The 20,256-nt window shown below is 43.2% G+C and overlaps 3 protein-coding genes across 5 annotated transcripts in view; 2 read left to right on the top strand and 1 right to left on the bottom strand.

Moving 5' to 3' along the window:
• LOC309363007 (MOB-like protein phocein) overlaps window positions 1–2,328 on the top strand; it is a 32,695-nt gene extending 30,367 nt beyond the window's left edge. For both annotated transcript variants that reach the window (XM_081899081.1, XM_081899079.1), the window contains one exon: window positions 42–2,328. In XM_081899081.1, coding sequence (XP_081755207.1) covers window positions 42–173 — 132 coding nt within the window. In that variant the 3' untranslated portion in view covers window positions 174–2,328. The remainder of the gene's footprint in view (window positions 1–41) is intronic.
• The window catches only part of LOC309374741 (uncharacterized protein), a 235,482-nt gene that overhangs the window by 74,263 nt on the left and 140,963 nt on the right, over window positions 1–20,256 (top strand). The gene's annotated exons all lie outside the window — the stretch shown is intronic.
• The window catches only part of RFTN2 (raftlin family member 2), a 47,636-nt gene continuing 30,231 nt past the window's right edge, over window positions 2,852–20,256 (bottom strand). Inside the window, exons 8-9 of one of the 2 annotated variants that reach the window (XM_081930866.1) lie at window positions 9,163–9,241; window positions 2,852–3,655 (exon numbers count right to left, since the gene is read on the bottom strand). In XM_081930866.1, the coding sequence (XP_081786992.1) occupies window positions 3,392–3,655; window positions 9,163–9,241 (343 nt within the window). In that variant the 3' untranslated portion in view covers window positions 2,852–3,391. Of the gene's footprint in view, window positions 3,659–9,162; window positions 9,242–20,256 lie in introns of both variants that reach the window. The other variant, XM_081930865.1, reaches the window with a different exon arrangement.

The raw sequence follows: 20,256 nt of genomic DNA, 5'->3' as shown, positions 1-20,256 counted from the left end.
ATGTGTGTATATTAATGCATTTTTTATTTTTCTGTCTTAAGAATGAAACCTTCTTGTGTCACCGGTTTACCAAATTTGTGATGAAATACAACCTGATGTCCAAGGATAACCTGATCGTACCAATTTTAGAAGAGGAGGTGCAGAATTCAGTTTCTGGCGAAAGTGAGGCATGATGAGTGTCGTGGACTGAATGATTCCGTAATTAACATTGTGTACTGTATATATCATTTAGAAACGTCAATCATGTATCCTTAGAGCTTTGTTTAGTATACTTTTTGTATGCTGTGTGCGTTGCCTCTTAATATGGAATATGGTTTAAGTTATTCATGAGCTGTATATTCTTCAATGTGGCACTCATGGTTTTTAAATAAAATTAGAATTATCTGTTTATACTGCCTGTTAATAAAAGAATTTACAGTTCTGTAAAATTGCTGCTAAACAATCATTGGATCACAATCTTCAGACCTTGTCCAGTTTAAACCTGAAGCTTCCTATATACTGATGAAGTTGGAATTTTAGCCTTAGTTTGACTAACACCAGAAGCTTGCAAGTCCATTTAACTCTTTACGTTTTGTATTTTATAGAAAGTACCCTTGTTTTAGTGCCCAACTTTTGCTTTTTTTGGGTGTGCGCATATATAGCGTCTAAACTCTTGTAGTATGTGTGTATCCAAATATTCATTATTACAGTATTAATACCAAAAGGATAACGCTTATTATACTGCCAAAAGTGTATTCTAGATTTTTTCTTTATGGACTTGCCTTTCTGTATCGGTGGAGACTTGTGTGTATCGCAAAAGGCCGTATGTTCACTTCAGTCACCTTAAGGCAAAGATTCCCCTCCGTGTTTTCCTTCCTGCACCTCTTGCCAGTGGGTAAAAGCAATTTGTGTTCCTTTCTGCCTACAGTAAAGTGCTCTGTGGCTTATACCTGTGCATATTTATAGTAATTGCTTACAGGTGATACCTTGCATTAAAAGTTCATTTTACACTACTGCAGAGTGTGCCAAAATAGCCTTGCTCATTTGTAACAAAAGGGTTCCGTGGAATTTTGAACCCTACTCATCACAGTACATGCAGCTGGAGATTGTGTCTTACCTTTCATCCATGCAAATACCACCTGCTTTATGTTCCAGTAATTGAATTCCACCCCCCCCCCACTCCAAAATCTTAGGTGTATGTTCCTTAAATAGCATTTGCAGGTTTGCGTTAAGTGTATATGAATGCAGAAATCTAAAAGCACTAGCAGGGATCAAACGGACTTGGAGAGATTTTTTATTTTTATTTTTTTGAAGTGGGTGTATTCTCCATTCACATTAAAACATTAACCAGTGCCCCTTGATCTGTTGAAATGGGCAAGTTTCGGCTTTTATGTTGCCAAGCTGACTTCACATACACACACTTCATTTTGAAGAGTGCTCATTAACGCAGAATGAAAGGAGCAAATTTATTTCCTAATATTCATAATTTGTGTTTCAGATTAGCATTGTGTACATGCCTTAACTGCAAAAAATATATTTCAAATTGGGCCTATCTAACAGCAAGAATGCAACCTTACATCCCTTTACAGGAGAAGGGACACTTAACTCTTCATGGGCACAAACCCCACTTGCTTTTAACAGGGCTATGTTGGTGGCAGCTTTGTTGAGAGGTTCTGCCCCTCTGTGCTGTTCTTACTTTTCAATTTAAAATATGGTTTTAATGGATAACAGGGTCATCACATCAGATGTGTTCTTAGCAACAGCTAGTTATGTCAGTTCACCCAATGTAAGGCCTACCTTGAGTAATGTAGACGCGATTGATACCTCAAAGCAAGTGGCTAAAGAATTTCCCTTTCAGAGGTAGCAGGATATATATGGTTATTGTCAGAAATGGCTGATTCAGGGCAGCCTCCCCCTAGCCGGAAAATGAAATAGCACCATTAAGCATTTCTGTGAAAGTCCGTGGTGCTTGAGGCTGCAACAAAATCTCAACACATCTCCATGTTATTCTGGTGTATGCCTCTGAAATGGCTAATCTTGTTTTTAGCAACTAAATCCAATTCTGCACTGTAAACTTGACTTCATATAATCAAGTTAAGGAAATGGGGCACTGCTTGTAACCTTCTTTAATGCTGTTGACTTGAGTACCTCTGATAATGTGTGCACACATGTGCCTGGCTGATACTGTAGAACTTCAGTAAGCATAAGTGAACTATTGACTTTGTACGGTAAATATATATTGAGGGTTTAACTTACATTCTGCATTATAGGGAAACTGAGATGTGTCTGTCTTCTGAATTACATTGTAAAAAAAAAGTAGAGGTTGCAATTAAATCTTTTTCTTTTCCATACCAGTCTATTTTGCTAAATTGTTTTGAAATTATTTTAATCAAGAGATTTTCTGAAGTTTCATACAAAGAATTCCTCAGTGTAGCCAAAGAGTCTGTATTGATTGAGTTAACTGGAGATGACTTGAATGTGTCGTGTCTTACTTGCAGAGGATTTATTAGAAATAAAGCTATCTGGAGGATTTTCCCATAAAGGAAATAATCAGCTTCAGAAGAGCAATGTTCGTCAGAACCGCTGCAGGGGTGGAAAGGGTCGAATTCCCACCCCTTGACTGCTCTGATCCAGTTAATTATCACTCCTGCTGATGCAATTTGTGTTTTTAAAAGCCTGCACAGGAACTTTTAATCTCACATGTATTTTGAACCTTTGTACAATGCAGCACCATATATTCATAAGGCCTCTACAACGAAAAGTAAATCAAGGCACTGGGTTTAAACCCGTTTATCTCTCTTCTGTAGGTCATGATTTCCAGTCATTCACAAATAGCCACCTAATAACACTTATGACTGCACACTATTAGTGATTTGTTTTTAGTACCAATTTTTTATTATAGTGTTTGAGTTTGCACTCTTTTAACACGAGGAGAGTTTAAACCTGAAACCTAAAAATGGCACACGGTTCTCTATGTACAGTTTTAATTTGGTGTTAAACCTTATGATATTTAAAACAGTATATTAAGAGAAATGCTGCTGTATTACATTTCAAGCACTTTGTAAAAAGTCTTATGTTTTGCAGAAGAGCAGAAGGCAACACCCTATCTGTGGTTGCTTCCAATTGACAGAAAGATTGCTGAGATGTCATATAGTGCTGTTCTAGAAATTCAAAATCCCAAAAAAACAGACCTCACTCAAAAGTTAGCACTTTGGCCAACACTAAACAAATAAAGAGTTGTGCTATTTACCTTTACCTTTTTTATGAGCATATTTACAGAGTTGAGGGGAAGTATAATGTGCACATGTTTGTATAAGACAAAGGGAGAAAATTATACCGACACATAAAAAGCAATTTCTATTTTTACATTTTTTAAAAAAATATGTACAGGTCCATCTAATCCATTTTCTGGTCACATGCAAGTGACCTGAGTGACTCCATCTTCTTGGTCAAACTGCCCATCATCTAGTTCCCTTAGTATGCCATCACTGCTGCTGAATCCGGCAAAGCTTTCAAAGTGGACTGCTCTGTCCTTGGGCCAACACTCTGCTGAAGGCGATAGATGAAACTCATCCGTAGCTTGTGTATTTTGTGCAGGCTGGGAAGTAGCTGTGTCTGATCCAACACTTCTGCTGGGAGCCTTTCCCTTTTCTTCTCTAAGTTGCTTGGTGGATTTCTTCTGAAATGGAAAAAAAAAAGAATATTTGAATTAGGAGTTCACAGAGGAAGGGAGCTGAAAGAATGTGCACTTGGATCTGGGAACAAAAGAATGGAGAATGAAATGGCTGAATATTTGCAGAATTTACAGTCTGGTCCCACGCACTGGTTTCCTGTGCAGTGATAGAAACTTTGACATCTATTGTCTGAAGCGAAAGTTAGCTCCAATTCTGGCATGCAGTTCCCCATCCCTGTCTTCATAATTATGTGTGGCCAATGCTGGGTAAAGCCAAGTTCCCAGGAGTTTGAAAAGCCTTTAGATGCAAGTGAGCTACAGGGGGACCCTGCCAAGTAATAACTTTGCACCATACTCTTACGTTGTAACAGGGACCAAAAATTAATGCAACAGGCAGAGAATCTCACACTCCCAACATCCATTGAAGCTTTTGGATAAAGAATCCTTAATTTGGTCCTGTCTGCATAACAGGCTGGGGCTCAAAAGCATATTTTTGTGATGCTGGAGATGCCGCGATTTTGACCTAGAGGGTTACTTAGAATAATTCTCCAAAGACATTCTTAACCAAGCAGAAGATAAAAGTAAGCTCTCAGAGATACAACGTGAGTCTGCGTTAGGAATCTAAATCAATACTTCATAGCCACTACTTGAACAGGTATTGGAGCCTCAGGAGCACAGCGTGTGTGATTAGAGCATTGCTCTTCCCACTACAAAATTGTTTTCCTGTAGCCTCTGTTTAGGGACGCGGGTGGCGCTGTGAGTTAAACCACAGAGCCTAGAACTTGCCGATCAGAAGGTCAGCGGTTCGAATCCCCACGACAGGGTGAGCTCCCGTTGCTCAGTCCCTGCTCCTGCCAACGTAGCAGTTCGAAAGCACGTCAAAGTGCAAGTAGATAAATAGGTACCGCTCCAGAGGAAAGGTAAACGGCGTTTCCGTGTGCTGCTCTGGTTCACCAGAAGCAGCTTAGTCATGCTGGCCACATGACCCGGAAGCTGTACTCCGGCTCCCTCGGCCAATAAAGCGAGATGAGCGCCGCAACCCCAGAATGGGCCACGACTAGACCTAATGGTCAGGGGTCCCTTTACCTTTATCTAGCCTCTGTTTAGCACCGGGTGGGAAATTCTAGGATTCTTGGATTCAGTGGGATTTACTTCTGAGTAGACATGGTCAGGGTGGCCCTGTAAGCTTGGAGTCATCCCTTGTCTCATCAAAGCGCCTAGGGTTTATTAAACAGCATCATTTGCAAGGCGCCACAACGCGGGCAACTTTAGCAACGTAATGGCAGCTGCTAGCTCTAGGGGACTGCGATTTGAAAAATGTTTCTAAAGGATCTGAATCAAAAGGGACGGGTGAATCTTTGAAGCACAGAAGAGGAGGGCCGTCTGTCTCTGCCCTTCGGTTTAAATATTCTGTGTCAAATAGCCCTGGGGGTGGGGATCAGCAGTTGTTTGACCTTTGCAGCCTTTGAGGTTGCCATTCTGTACCCTCTCTTTGATTTCGTTGTAACTGAAAACCTCCGGCTCCTGGACTAGCATGTGGGAGGTATTTGCCAGAATGGGTTTAGCCAGTTGATATCCCTCCTATGCAAAAACAGGGCACATTAAAGTACGTAAAAGTTACGGGAGTTCTGAAATGCTGCCTGTGCTGCTTAGCTTATTACATCTCTGGAAGGAAATCTCCCAGAACTTAATATTACTTCGGCATGTAATGCAGTAGCGGTTTAGCCAGAGCGGAGGTTTTTAAACAGAGCTGCTCCCCCAATCACATTTCTTTCCTTCTTCTGTTTTCCTCATTATAAAAAAGCAGCGAAGGAAGGAAACAGGGAGAGAGAGGGCTGCCAATTCACTGGAGATAATTTTAAATCAATGTTACATTACTGTAATCTAGCTATATTGTTTTAGTTTAGTTTATTTTTTTAAAATAAAAGTAGGAATAATAAATTTCTTAATTGTAGGGGGTGGTTTGTGCTTGATGCCTCACATTTTAATCTTAAGTCTCTGAGAACATTATGCACAGAAAGTTGTAACACAATTATATTAGCACACTGACCTGGGAGCAAACCCCACTGGGACTGAACTGCTGAGTAAACTTGCATTGCACTCTAGGTTTAATAGCTTAGAAGATAATGGATAATGTTAACGAATGAGCCTTTTTGGAGCTCCTTAAAAGGACAGTTTTTCTTGAATGTCAGTTTAATAATTTTTTAAAAGTTGGCACTTAATGTTAAAAGAAAAGTTTATGCCAACTTAGATCCAACACAACTTGGTTGATATCATTGAAAGGAATTAAAAAAGTCATGATGACTAAAATCCCACTCATTTTAATAGGACCTAAGGCTGCAGTCCTATATACTGGGAGTAAGCCCCACTGAATTAATTAGTACTTGTGAGTAGATATGTACAGGATTGCCGTGTAAGTGTTCCTAACTTTTTCTGGGCCCATCCAGAATTTGCCTTGAACAAACTGAGGAACAGGAGATGTTTTCTATTGCGCATGCCATTCACCCTGAATCAGTGAGAGCAACGCATGTGCCCGTGGAAACAGGCTTTTGTGCATGCATGGACTGAGAACTGGATGCAGTAGACAGTTGCTGCTTGCATGTTTCTGATGCCAGGGCAGGAATAATGTGCAGCCATCTCTGAATGCTTCGATCAGAGACGGTGTGCAGCAGCTGTAGCAAAAGGTACATTTCATGCTGGGGATCGTTAGGAAAGGAATAAAAAACTGCTGATATCATAATGCTGTTATACAAAGCTATGGTGTGACTCTGCACGGTTCTGGTTCCCTCTCCTTAAAAAGGATATCGAAGAATTGGGGAAGGTTTAGAAAAGGGCAACACAAATGACTGAATGGATGGGGAAACTCCCCTACGGAGAAAGGTCACCGTGTTTTGGACTTTTTAGTTTAGAACAGGGTTTCCTAAACTTGGGCCGTCAGCGGTTTATATATTTTTATTAAATTTTCTATTTTACAATTTGGAATATTCATTTAAACAACCTTAAAATATCAATGACTTCCCTTCTTCACTTTCCATGGTTCATTTTGCATATCATTAATCTCTGCGTATTTTACGTAAACAAAACCATTCAGTGTCCCATTATTGCATCCATCAAAACTTGTATAGATGGTTGAATTTATCTTAACGCTGCCAACGTTTTCAAGTGTGCACAATTCCCCCCCCCATATTCAATAAACATTTTCCAATCTTCTTTAAATGTATGTCCTCTTATTCTGTGTTAGGTCTGCAAGCTGAGCATATCCCACCAGTTTAAGCTGCCATTCTTCTTTAGTTGGGACCTCGCTCGTTTTCCATTTTTGGGCTGACAAAACACGGGTCGCAGTGAGGCATCTGATCAAGGCCTGTATTTAAAAATGAGCTTAAAGATTTGCAAATGTTTCATGCCAGGCAGAAAACCAGCTGGCTAAGGACTTTGGCAGTTGTTTATCCTCCTGGACAAGGGCCCCCCTGATTTACAGTAGTAGCAGGCGACAGGTTTCTCAAGGTTGTAAAAGGGAAATACAGGCTGGGAGCAAAGGTTACACTGACTCTACATATTACAGAATACAATCAAGCTGCAAAAACACTAATTAAGAGTTGGTAAATAGTAAGATCTCTGTTTAGATAGAACTTAATACCACGAGCCATCTATTTTAGCCATTTGTTTTGGAATGCAGGGGCAACAAGGGCAAAAGGTGATCTGGTAATTAAGGTGCCTTTTTGAGGCAAATGTAAGATATATGGCTACTTGTCTGCCATTTATGGATAGAAGGAAATATAGCTCTTTGTCTCCCATAAAAGGTAATAGGAAATGGGTGTATCTTTTATGATTGGTTCTAGCAAACAGCCAATAGGAATTTCAACCAGGCTGATTGGACAGAGGCAGCCAAAGGAGGAGCAAGGGGGCTGGGCTGAGGAAATATAAGTGCTGGCCATCAGGGCTGGAGTGGGCAGAGCTTTGGTAACCATATACCACTGTGCCTATCATTTATTTGTCTGACAAATAAATTATTATTTTAATTTCTCTATTGCTGCGTTGAATATTTCATTCCAGCTAAGCGTTAACCACAAGCAGGGTGCTACAGCAGCAGTCGCCAGCTGTTTTTGGATTACAAGTCCTAGCTAGGGATGATGGAAGTTGTAGTCCAAAAACAGCTGGAGCCCTACATTTGGGAATACATGAACCTCACTGCCAGAGGTTGCATTTAAGGTATCCATAACGGTAGCTTGTAGGGATGCCCTGTTAAGGAAAATGTTAATAATTTAACATTTAAAATGTTAATAAATTAACATTTTCGAAGCTAGCTGACCTGACTGGAAGAATCCGTGACCTGAAAGAAGAGGAGTTTCAAGAGGACTGGAGGAAATTTAAGGACTATTTGAATAAATATAAAAAATTAGAAATTACTTGAAAGAAACAAATAGGCCTAGGATTAAACTAAGTTATAATTAAATAAATGGGATTTAGAATGTTAAGAAAAGTGACTAAGATGGACTATAATTGGAAATTGTTTATTTAATAATGATATTGGAAAGCTGTTACTTTTAATTACAAGGAAGCTCAGAAGGGAGGGATTTGAGGAAGTCAACCAACCAAGATGTTTAAAAGGTTGGATTTGTGAAGAATTAAGTTTGTTGTTATTGTTTATCTGTTTATTGTTCTCTTTTTCCCCTTCTGTTTTTGTGTATCATTCTGCTTTGTGGTTTGTGTTATCATTGTGGAAAATCTAATAAAAAATTTATAAAAAAAGAAGAAGAAAATGTTAATAATAACCCAGTGATCGGGCCACGGTGACTATGGAGAGAGGGCAACTGCGAGCCGTGGGGCCTCTGCCACCACACCCTGCTCAGGCGGCAGCAAAATAGCCAGTGTGGTTTTTGCACAGATACTCCTCGCAGGGAAATGACCCAGCTGGAGGACGGATCATCTGAGGTCAGCAACTGCACAAACTATTCTGAGCCCTTTTAACGTCTTTTTTTCCCCAACCCGTGAGGAAACGGATAATAGTCTGTCGCAGAGCTCATCCTAGTCATTGCGTAACCCCACACAATGTGTTCCTTATTGTGGAGTGGGGGGGGGGGGGAGGAAACCTCTGTTGCTGCTGCTGGGGTTATAATGAAGTTCTTTCTTTCCCAGACACAGCCCCAGGCATAATTTGTATGCTTGCCCTGGTTTGCAGTGGAATGCCAAGTGGTTTTGCATAAAATTCAACAAAGAATCTAAGGGGGGGGGGAAAAGCTAGTGGTTGTTGTTGTATTATTATTATTATTTTCTAAGTCTTCACAGTGTTATCTTAGCCTATTTGTGAAGAAGCAGGTTTAAAGAAGAGAACAGGAGAAAAGTTGGGCAAAATTCTCTGAGCCAACAACTCTGGGTGAGGCTTTAAACTCCTCTTGCTCAGTCATGAAGCACAGCGGACGCATGCAAACAGCACAGGCTAATTTTAACAGCCGTTGCGCCACACCTGAATCTTTCTGTTTGCTCATACCTACTCAGATCATCGTTCTTACCTCAGGCGTCTGAGCAGCTGGGCTCCACATAACAGGCCTCTGGAGGAAAACAACTTGCTTTGTGGCCAAATTTCCCTCGCTGAAAAATGAAAGAAGCTGCTTTTAGAACGTTTGCTTATTAGTTAATTCATTACAGATGCCAAACCGCGAGGCAGACGTCCCTACGAAGCGAAGAATAAAACGGTCTCTGAAGTACAATGGTACCTCTGGTTAAGTACTTAATTTGTTCTGGAGGACTGTTCTTAACCTGAAGCACCACTTTAGCTAATGGGGCATCCCGCTGCCATCGTGCTGCCGGAGCACGATTTCTGTTCTCATCCTGAAGCAAAGTTCTTAACCCGAGGTACTATTTCTGGGTTAGCGGAGTCTGTAACCTGAAGCGTCTGTAACCTGAAATGTATGTAACCTGAGGTACCACTGTAGTCTACTGCAGTTAACACCAGACTCAATTCGGAACCGGCAATTCATTTAAGATCAAAAATTATAAATGGTCAATCTGTAGAAGCCTCTATTGAGGCACATGATAATCTTACTGAACTCCTAAAGGATGTGGTCTCAACTAACGTAAATTCCGGTGACAAAACCATTAATTCCACAGGGCGTGACCGGTTCGACCATGACTATCGTGGAAAGAAAAAAGATCTTAGGGACTCTTGCAGAGCGTATAGGAAAGTGGGTCTTACCTCCAGCCTATCTGGAATTTAAAAGAGAATTTAAAGCACTGTCAGCAACGAAGAAAAGGCCGTTTGAATATATTTCCTGGTCCTTACTATTAAACACTTCCTTAAAGAACGATGCTAAATCGTTCTGGCAACTGGTTTCCCCACCTTTCCACCAGGTGAAGGACCAGGTGCGCAGCCTGGGAGTCATTTCGGACTCACAGCTGTCCATGGAGGCACAGGTCAAATCTGTGTCCAGGGCAGCTGTTTACCAGCTCCATTTGGTACGTAGGCTGAGACCCTTCCTGCCCACAGACTGCCTCGCCAGAGTGGTGCATGCTCTGGTTATCTCCCACTTGGACTACTGCAATGCGCTCTACGTGGGGCTACCTTTGAAGGTGACCCGGAAACTACAACTAATTCAGAACGCAGCAGCTAGACTGGTGACTGGGAGTGGCCGCCGAGACCATATAACACCGGTCTTGAAAGACCTACATTGGCTCCCAGTACGTTTCTGAGCACAATTCAAAGTGTTGGTGCTGACCTTGAAAGCCCTAAACGGCCTTGGTCCAGTATATCTGAAGGAGCGTCTCCACCCCCATCATTCTACCCGGACACTGAGGTCCAGCGCCCAGGGCCTTCTGGCGGTTCCCTCACTGCGAGAAGCCAAGTTACAGGGAACCAGGCAGAGGGCCTTCTCGGTAGTGGCACCCGCCCTGTGGAACGCCCTCCCACCAGATGTCAAAGAGAACAACAACTACCAGACTTTTAGAAGACATCTGAAGGCAGCCCTCTTTAGGGAAGCTTTTAATGCTTGATGTATTACAGTATTTTAATATTTTTTGGGAAGCCGCCCAGAGTGGCTGGGGAAGCCCAGCCAGATGGGCGGGGTATAAATAATAATAATATATTATTATTATTATTATTATTATTATTATTATTATTCACTGAAATGTGAGAGACTAACTTAGGATCAGTTTGTGGCACCTCTCACGCCCACCCACATTATCAATCTATTCCAGCTGTGGGGAAACTCTGGTCCAGATGTTGTTGAACTATAGCTCCCATCACCCCTGGCTGTTGGCCAGGCTTGCTGGTGCTGATGGGCGTTGCATTTTAGCAACATCTGGAGGCTGCAAAGTTCCCCAACCCCTGGCCTCCACAGTCCACACACAAGAACACAGCCCATCTCATTTTAGTCACATTGGACAGTGCTATCATTACCAATTTTGACATGCAAGGTTATGTTGTTGTTTTACAGCTGCTTTTAATCTCCCCTTTGTTCCAAAGCAGCTGTCTCCTTCACGCCTTAGTTTTCTCCAGAGATAAGATATTTTTCCTGCCAGATGTCAAGCAAGGAGATGAGGCTCCCTGACCGGCCTTGCCCACCGCTGAAACTCTTCTTCTTCTTACTAATCTAAGCAGAAACTTACTGACGCAATGGCTACAGTTAGCTAGCTTTCTTATTTTTTCTTTTTTTAAAAAAAGAGGAAACTTACTCCTTAATTTAAAGAAAACAAAAGAGATTATTGTGGACTTTAGGAAATGTAAATTAAATATTCAGCCACTTATTATTGAGGGAAAGTGCGTGGAACAGGTCTCGGTGTTTTGATTTCTGGGAATGGAGTTGAGAGATGAACTAACCTGGGGAGAAAACAGCAAAGACCTGATGAAGAGAGCACAGCAGAGGTTATATTTTCTGAGAATCCTCCAGAAAAACCTGTTGATGGCATTTTACCATTGTACTGTGGAGCGTGTATTAACTTATGGTCTGTGTGTGTGGTTTGGGAGCTGCACGGCCAGGGAAAAAACAATGCTGTTCAGGGTTGTAAAGACTGCAGAAAGAATAATTGGGTTCACTCTTCCCACCTTAGATCAAATCTATGCTGTCAGGTGCCATAAGAAAGTGGCAGAGATAGCGCAGGATAGTACGTACCCTGGAAATGATCTCTTTCAGCTTCTGCCTTCTGGAAGAAGGTACAGGGTTATAAAGGCCAGGTCTAGCCGTCTGAGAAACACTTTCTACCCAAATGCAATTCTGGTTCTAAACGTAGCATAAGGCGTTTCTATACTATATTGTATTTTAAAATGGGGTTTCAGAGTTTTTAGGGGTTTTTAAATGTCTTATGTAGATTTTTCAATTTCCTTGTTCTGTATGGGACAATGACAATAAAGATATTGTATCGTATCGAAAACTGGCTGCATTCCCCAGTGGTATATCTACCGACCACCTAGATACAAGCTGAATTTTGTCTCAAAGGGCTGCACATAAGGGGGGGGGAGGATTTCAACAGCTTTTTAAACTTTGGCAGACAGCATATTCATGCCCTGAAAATATTTTGCCTGTGGAAAAAGATCACATGAAATTTCCAGACTGTAAGGGGAACTTGATGCCATGTTCTTCTGATGGTCCCAGCGGTGCAAGCATTTTTGCCAGATGGAACACGCCCCCCCCCCTTTGCCCTGTGCACTGTCCTGGGGTCTCTCCTGACCCTCCTAACTTTCGGGCAGGCATGGGGGGTAGGGCTGGGCGATAACTGTTTGCCAACGTCATAATATACCGCCAGCTAAATACCGCGATGTGGCGGTACAGTCATACCTCGAGTTGAATGTGCTTCAGGTTGAGGGCTTTCGGGTTGTGCTTCACGGCAACCCGGAAGTTTCGCCGCTCATGCATGCGCAGATGCTCAAAATGACATCATGCGCATGTGCGGAAGCGGCAAAACGCAGCCCACGCACACGCAGATGCGCCGTCGAGTCTTACGTTCCATTCAGGATGCGAACGGGGCTCTGGAACGGATCCCATTCGCATCCTGAGGTACCACTGTATATCACAATGTCAGAAAAGAGCCCATGTCCAAGCAGCGGCGGATTAGGCAGCGGTGCCAACCCTCTGTTTGTAGGCCTGCCTCATTCACTGCCTTGGCATGGGCAGGGACGGGAGCAAGCCCCTCCCTCCCTGGATGAAGAAGCAGCCCATTGGCACCTCCTCTCACCCATCTCAGGGTGGCGGAAGGCAAGGGAGACTGGCAAGGCTCAGCTGGGGGGCAGGAGTGCTTCTTCGAGCCTTCTTGCCCCCCAGCTGAGGAAGCCCCATGTTCCTTCAGCGTGCTCCAGCCAGAGGGACATGAGGCTTGTTGAAGCAGAGGGAGGAACAAGCTGGCGGTTTCACTCAGGGGTACATCGCCTGGCTGCAGTTTGTTTTTCCCTCAGCATGATGGGCGCTGGTAGCAGAAGGACTCAGGAGCCGTCATGGCGGTCTGCCCCTAATACCGGTCCTGGGTGATATATGGATACAGTGGTACCTCGGGTTAGGAACTTAATTTGTTCTGGAGGTCCGTTCTTAACCTGAAACTGTTCTTAACCTGAGGTACCACTTTAGCTAACGGGGTCTCCCGCTGCCGCTGCACGATTTCTGTTCTCATCCTGAAGCAAAGTTCTTAACCCGAGGTACTATTTCTGGGTTAACGGAGTCTGTAACCTGAAGCGTCTGTAACCCAAGGTACCACTGTATATTATTGCCCAAGCTTAAGGAGGCGGGGGGGGGGGGCGAGTTGTGCTAGCAGGAGTCCTTGAACTGCCTTCTGCTAGCGTTCTGGGCTAGATGAATTCAGCACTCTCTCTTGAACTCAGGGTCCAGGAAACATCAATTTGGGAATTCTGTGGAGAGCAGCTTCTGAGAAAGGGACATTCTCAGAATTGCCTGGGTGTGTGCTCAGCTTAGCCATATGCTATCCCCTGAGTCACAGCTGCTATTATTATTATTATTTTTCATTTTCAACTTTAGTTGGATGCCACCCAGTTCATAAGTTTGGAATTTGCTAAGGAAGCCAATGTTACATGTCATTCCATCAAGCATCTGGAGTTCTGCCCACAGAAGTATCACAAAGCCTGTAGAATTAACTAGAACACCACAGTACACAGAATACAATGTGCTCTAATGCACTTAATTCTATCCTGGATTGTACTGATCTTTACTTAAAGGTAAAGGTAAAGGGACCCCTGACCATTAGGTCTAGTCATGACCGACTCTGGGGTTGCGGCGCTCATCTCGCTTACTGGCCGAGGGAGCCGGCGTGCAGCTTCCGGGTCATGTGGCCAGCATGACTAAGCTGCTTCTGGCGAACCAGAGCAGCGCACGGAAACACTGTTTACCTTCCTGCCGGAGTGGTACCTATTTATCTACTTCCACTTTGACGTGCTTTCGAACTGCTAGGTTGGCAGGAGAGGGACCGAGCAACGGGAGCTAACCCCGTCGCAGGGATTCGAACCGCCAACCTTCTGATTGGCAAGCCCTAGGCTCTGTGGTTTAACCCACAGCGCCACCCGCGTCCCTTTACTTTATCTTTACTTATATTGTGTTAAATGGCTACAATTCTCATCATCCCTGGTTACTGTCTACTTTGGCTACGGCTGCTGTGAACTGTAGTTCAATAATGTTTGGAGGGCCACATTTGGCTTTTGTATTTGATGTATCAATAGATCTTAAACTAAGACTTCTACAACAGAAAATACAATTTAGAATCTATTGGACTCCCTTACATTTGTATAAGAAAAGACTATCTAATGTAGCTTTTGTTGGAGATGTAATATGGATAATGCTTCTTCGAAACATATGCTTTTACTGTGTCCCACACTTATTAAGTTTTAGGAGAAAGTGCTGGACTCTATAAGCAAGACACTTGGGGAAATTTTTAAGATTTTCAGAGGAGAATGTGCTCTTGAACTATATACCCATTGTATGGAAATGGAAAATGGTGAAAATGGATTCTACATGCACTAATGGTGACCAAGAGACTGATACTGATGAATGGGAAAACTAGAGATACAATTCCTCTTTAACAATGGCTTGACAACACTGGGAACATATGAATGGACAGTTTATAGACGCAGTCTTTCTTTGGATTAATACAATGGTATTTGGAATGAGTTTACACAAAATGGGTTAGGTTACTGACAATTACATGAGTATTAGGATAAAAAGAATACATAAGGTAAAGGTAAAGGGACCCCTGACTATTAGGTCCAGTCGTGACCGATTCCGGGGTTGCGGCGCTCATCTTGCTTTATTGGCCGAGGGAGGCGGTGTACAGCTTCTGGGTCATGTGGACAGCATGACTAAGCTGCTTCTGGCGAACCAGAGCAGCACACAGAAACACCGTTTACCTTCCCGCCAGAGCGGTACCTATTTATCTACTTGCACTTTGATGTGCTTTCGAACTGCTAGGTGGGCAGGAGCAGGGACCGAGCAACGGGAGCTCATCCCGTCGCGTGGATTCAAACTGCCGACCTTCTGATTGGCAAGTCCTAGGCTCTGTGGTTTAACCCACAGCGCCACCAGCGTCTCTCTGAAAAGAATACATAGATCTGTATAATAATGCACGGAAATGTAACAGCATTTTGTCTTTCTTTTTTCATTGTCTCTCATTCTTTTCCCTCTTTCTCCCCCACCCTTATCTTTTTATAAATGAAATTCTCTTAATGAAATATTAATGAAAATAGTACCAAAAAAAGCATTTGGAGGACCACAAGTTCTCCACCTCTAAGCCAGATGCTTTTCACAAAAGCAGTTTCAGCACTTCTATTTGAACACAGAAATGGGCTTAAGACAAACAGCAACACACTTTGCGCATTCCTGTGACCAAGATCATGTCGCTTCTGTTATCCATCAATATACGCAAAGCAACGTTTTCCTCAGCAAGGTCACCATGCATTTAATTAAGACAGTCCAGCCCACCATATTTAAAGATTCTAGCTCCAAGCACCCCTTCCAGGCCTGGCTTGAGTGAAGCTGAGTTGACCCCCAAAAGACGAGAAACACAGGAAGGTCTTTGTGGAAATTTGCATACTTCACAATTCAGCTTACCCTTTGGTGGTTCACTCTCTAGCAGCATGTCAAAGAGAGAGGAGAGGCAGGGTTAGTAAAGTGTTAATGGAAATACCTACACACTGATGTGCATTTTGCATGGGGTTCCTACATATAATAATAATATATTACTTATACCCCGCCCATCTGGCTGGGTTTCCCCAGCCACTCTGGGCAGCTCCCAACAGAATATTAAAAACATGATAAAACATCAGACATTAAAAACTTCCCTAAACTGGGCTCCCTTCAGATGTTTTCTAAAAGTCAGATAGTTGTTTATTTCCTTGACAACTGCTGGGAGGGCATTCCACAGGGCGGGCGCCACCACTGAGAAGGCCCTCTGCCTAGTTCCCTGTAACCTCGCTTTTCGCAGGCAAGGAACTGCCAGAAGGCCCTCGTCGCTGGACCTGAGTGTCCGGGATGAACGATGGAGGTGGAGACACTCCTCCAGGGGGAGGGCCACAGCTCAGGGGCACAGCAGGTGTTTTGGAGGCAGAAGGTCGCAGGTTCAATGCCTGGAAACTCCAGGCAATGTCCCCTACCTGAAACCCTGGAAAGTTGCTGCTGCCAGTCTGTGTAGACAATACTGGAGTAGATGGACAAATGGTCTGACTGAGTATAAAGCAGCTTCCTCTATTCCCACATAGCCTGGATTACTGATTATAGTTTTGTAATCATTAATTGTAATTGTTAGGAATGAATTGTTAGGAGTGAATTGTTAGGAGTAATTATTGTTTGCTGATACTTAATTTCATTGCGCACTAACGGATTATTGAATATTACTTTATTTGATGTAAGTTGTTTATTTTTAACTTATGTTTTGCATTAGATAATAATAATAATTTAAATAATAATCTTGTTATTTGTACCCTGCCCATCTGGCTCGGTTTCCCCCAGACACTCCAGGTGGCTTCCAGCAGAATATGTAAACTAAATAAATGGATCAGATTGTTATAAGGTGTGTGATATTTGTTGTTTCTTCAGCTTGTAAACCGCCTTGCGTAGAGTAATATAGAAAGGCGGTTATGCAAGCTAAAAGTGGAATGAAACGAAACCGCCAGCTGCTGTGAACCCTATTACCTTTCCCCCTTAGGGATGGAAAGGAGGGAAACAATTTGGACCACCCCATCCCTGCAGGAGAGCCAGTGTGGTGTAGTAGTTAAGAGCGACAGACTTGTAATCTGGTGAACCGGGTTCGTTTCCCCGCTCCTCCACTTGCAGCTGCTGGGTGACCTTGGGCCAGTCACACTTCTCTGAAGTCTCTCAGCCCCACTCACCTCACAGAGTGTTTGTTGTGGGGGAGGAAGGGAAAAGAGAATGTTAGCACACAGAAACACCGTTTACCTTCCCGCCAGACCGGTACCTATTTATCTACTTGCACTTTGATGTGCTTTTGAACTGCTAGGTTGGCAGGAGCAGGGACCGAGCAATGGGAGCTCACCCCGTCGCGGGGATTCGAACTGCCGACCTTCTGATCGGCAAGCCCAAAGCTCAGTGGTTTAGACCACAGCGCCACCCGCGTTACTTGGCTACAAATGCCAGCGGTGGGAGTGCGCTTGAGCTGGAGTAAACATTATTGTGTACACAGCCAGGTCAAGTCAATCATTTCAAAGTTCAATTCATTTCATTGAGAAAGGAAGACTCTGAAATCAATCCAAATTGTTAAGCTTTGGCTGGATTAAGTCAGACATTCTTCAAATGTTTATATCCTCCGCAGGTATAATTTTAGCATCTTTGATTATACAGAACAATATTTTTATTGGATTCCTACAGGAAAACTAGCTTCTGTATTAGTGATTAAGGAAGCTGTGGCCTTGCCTACAGACCAGCAGTCAAGGAAATGCAAAGGAAAGAGGGGGAAGGGTGGCAATTGAAGAGGAAGAGAGAAAGAGCTGGTTGGGATTGGAGGGGGGAGAGATCAAAGGGGCACAATACTCAGGATGGAAGGCGAGTGAGCATAATTAAAATAGCAGCAAGAGAATGCAGAGAAAAATGGGGGTTGAGTCTCTGAAAGTGGGCAACGGAAGTTGAACTTCTTATGGAAAGGAATGGAAGCAGTCAAAGAAAAAGGATGCAGAGTTGAAGAATCAGACGAACAATGCAATCTTAAGCATTTATACTCAGAAGTGGACAGATAGGCAGCGTTGCGTAGTGGTTAGAGTATGACTAAGATCTGGGAGGGACGCGGGTGGCGCTGTGGGTTAAGCCACAGAGCCTAGGACTTGCTAATCAGAAGGTTGGTGGTTTGAATCCCTGCGATGGGGTGAGCTCCCGTTGCTCGGTCCCTGCTCCTGCCAACGTCAAAGTGCAAGTAGATAAATAGGTACCACTCTGGCGGGAAGGTAAAACGGTGTTTCCATGCGCTGCTCTGGTTCACCAGAAGCGGCTTAGTCATGCTGGCCACATGACCCGTAAACTGTATGCCGGCTCCCTCAGCCAATAAAGTGAGATGAGCGCCACAACCCCAGAGTCGGCCACGAGTGGACCTAATGGTCAGGGGTCCCTTTACCTTTAAGATCTGGGAGACCAGAATGTCCTTTAGTGACCTTGGGCCAGTCATTGCCTCTCAGCCTAATAAACTACCTCACAGGGTTCATGTGGTAATTAAATGAAAAAAGGCAGAACCATGTATGTCACACCTTGAGTTTCTTGGAGGAAAATGGTGGCATATAAATGGAAGAAATGCACTAATAAATACCACTGAATTCAATAGTGTTTACTCCCTCACCTCCTGAGAGCAAGCCCTACTGATTGATTGATTGATTGATTGATTGATTGATTTAGTTAGTTAGTTAGTTAGTTAGTTACTGTAGTACACGGCCCTATACCCATAGATATTGGGGCAGTGTGCAACATAAAACTACAATATAATAGGACTTCTCAGTAGACCATGTTGAGAGTGTGCTGTTAGATTACTTGAGGCTTAAATAAGAAAGGGGTGTCAGGATGTTAGAAGAAGCAAGGGATTGCATAAAGAAGAAAGACGAAAGCAGAAGAAGAACAGGTCACAAAATCACTCCTGGGATTTCACAACCCCATCAGCAGTATTAACAAACTTGATAGCAATGACCGTAGACAACGGCCATGAATCTCACTGAAACCAACAGGGCTTCATCAACATATCAACTTTTGTTCTGGCTTGTGGCCAGTCATTTATAGGCTTTCCCCTTGGTGCGAAAGCATCTCCTACGACATTGCAGCCTCCATCGAGAACTTGCTTGCAAACGTAGATTTCTAATGTATTGTTTGTGCATTTTCTTGGTTTTAACGAGACAGCTGCATTTACAGACAAAAGCAAAAAGACTAGTAAATAAAGAATCACCTTATCTCAATATTCGGTTACCGTATTTTACCGTATTTTTCACCCCATAAGACGCACTTTTTTCCTCCTAAAAAGTAAGGGGAAATATCTGTGTGTCTTATGGAGCGAATGCGTGGTCCCTGGAGCCGAATTGCACAGGGGCAAAAAGCAGATTGTCCTTTTTTTTTTTTTAAAGAAAGAGGGAAGGGGGTGTTGAAACGAAGCCAATGAGCAGCTGATCTGCAAGCGATTGGGAGGGAGATAAGGGACTCTAGTGATAAAGGAGGCTGCCAGGGAGGGGGGAGGTAAAGACAGCAAACTTACAAGGAGAGGAGACAGGAATACTAAAGCAAGCAATGAGGAGAAAAACTCACTATCAAATCACATATCATGTCTCTGGCAACAGCATGAACCACAAAAATCATACATCCACTGTTTTGTTCAGAATATTTTTTTTCTTGTTTTCCTCCTCTAAAAACTAGGTGCGTCTTATGGTCAGGTGCGTCTTAAGAAGCGAAAAATACGGTAACTAACTGGTTTCTACCCTGCCCTTTCATCCAAAAGGATCCACATGTAAAATGTGCTCCTGTTCAGGGCTCTAGACAGCTAGTCTCTCCAATTTGGGCATCCCACGCTCTTTCCATTTCTCTTTTCCAGCTGACAGTCTACATTCCACCGTTCCTCACTGCGCTGTTGTTAGCTTCCTTACACCAGTCTGATCTTGTGTGTGTGTGTGTGTGTGTGTGTGTGTGAAGATATTTTTGTACTTCTGCAAATCTTGGGATTCCCCCAGCCATACTGATACTTCTGTTATTTCACAATGGCCCCATTTTGATTACAATCTTCGCAACACTACTAGCTTGGAACACAGCTAGGTTATTCTTTTTCTCAATTCGGATCGAAGCTGGTTTGGGGGGGGGGGAAATGCATGAAGATACAGTATTTCATCCCCTTCATGCATCACTGCCTTGCCGTGGCGAAGGGGCTTGAATAACTCAGAGAAGCTATGAACTATGCCAAGTATGGAAGTGAGAGCTGGACCATAAAGAAGGCTGATCGCCGAAGAATTGATGCTTTTGAATTCTGGTGCTGGAGGAGACTCTTGAGAGTCCCATGGACTGCAAGAAGATCAAACCTATCCCTTCTTAAGGAAATCAGCCCTGAGTGCTCACTGGAAGGACAGATCCTGAAGCTGAGGCTCCAATACTTTGGCCACCTCATGAGAAGAGAAGACTCCCTGGAAAGGACCCTGATGTTGGGAAAGATGG

Source organism: Podarcis melisellensis (assembly GCF_964234715.1).
Source record: "Podarcis melisellensis genome assembly, chromosome: 1".
NCBI lineage: Eukaryota > Metazoa > Chordata > Lepidosauria > Squamata > Lacertidae > Podarcis > Podarcis melisellensis.
The sequence above is the reverse complement of the archived record's forward strand: the minus strand, read 5'-3'. Positions and strand labels throughout refer to the sequence as shown.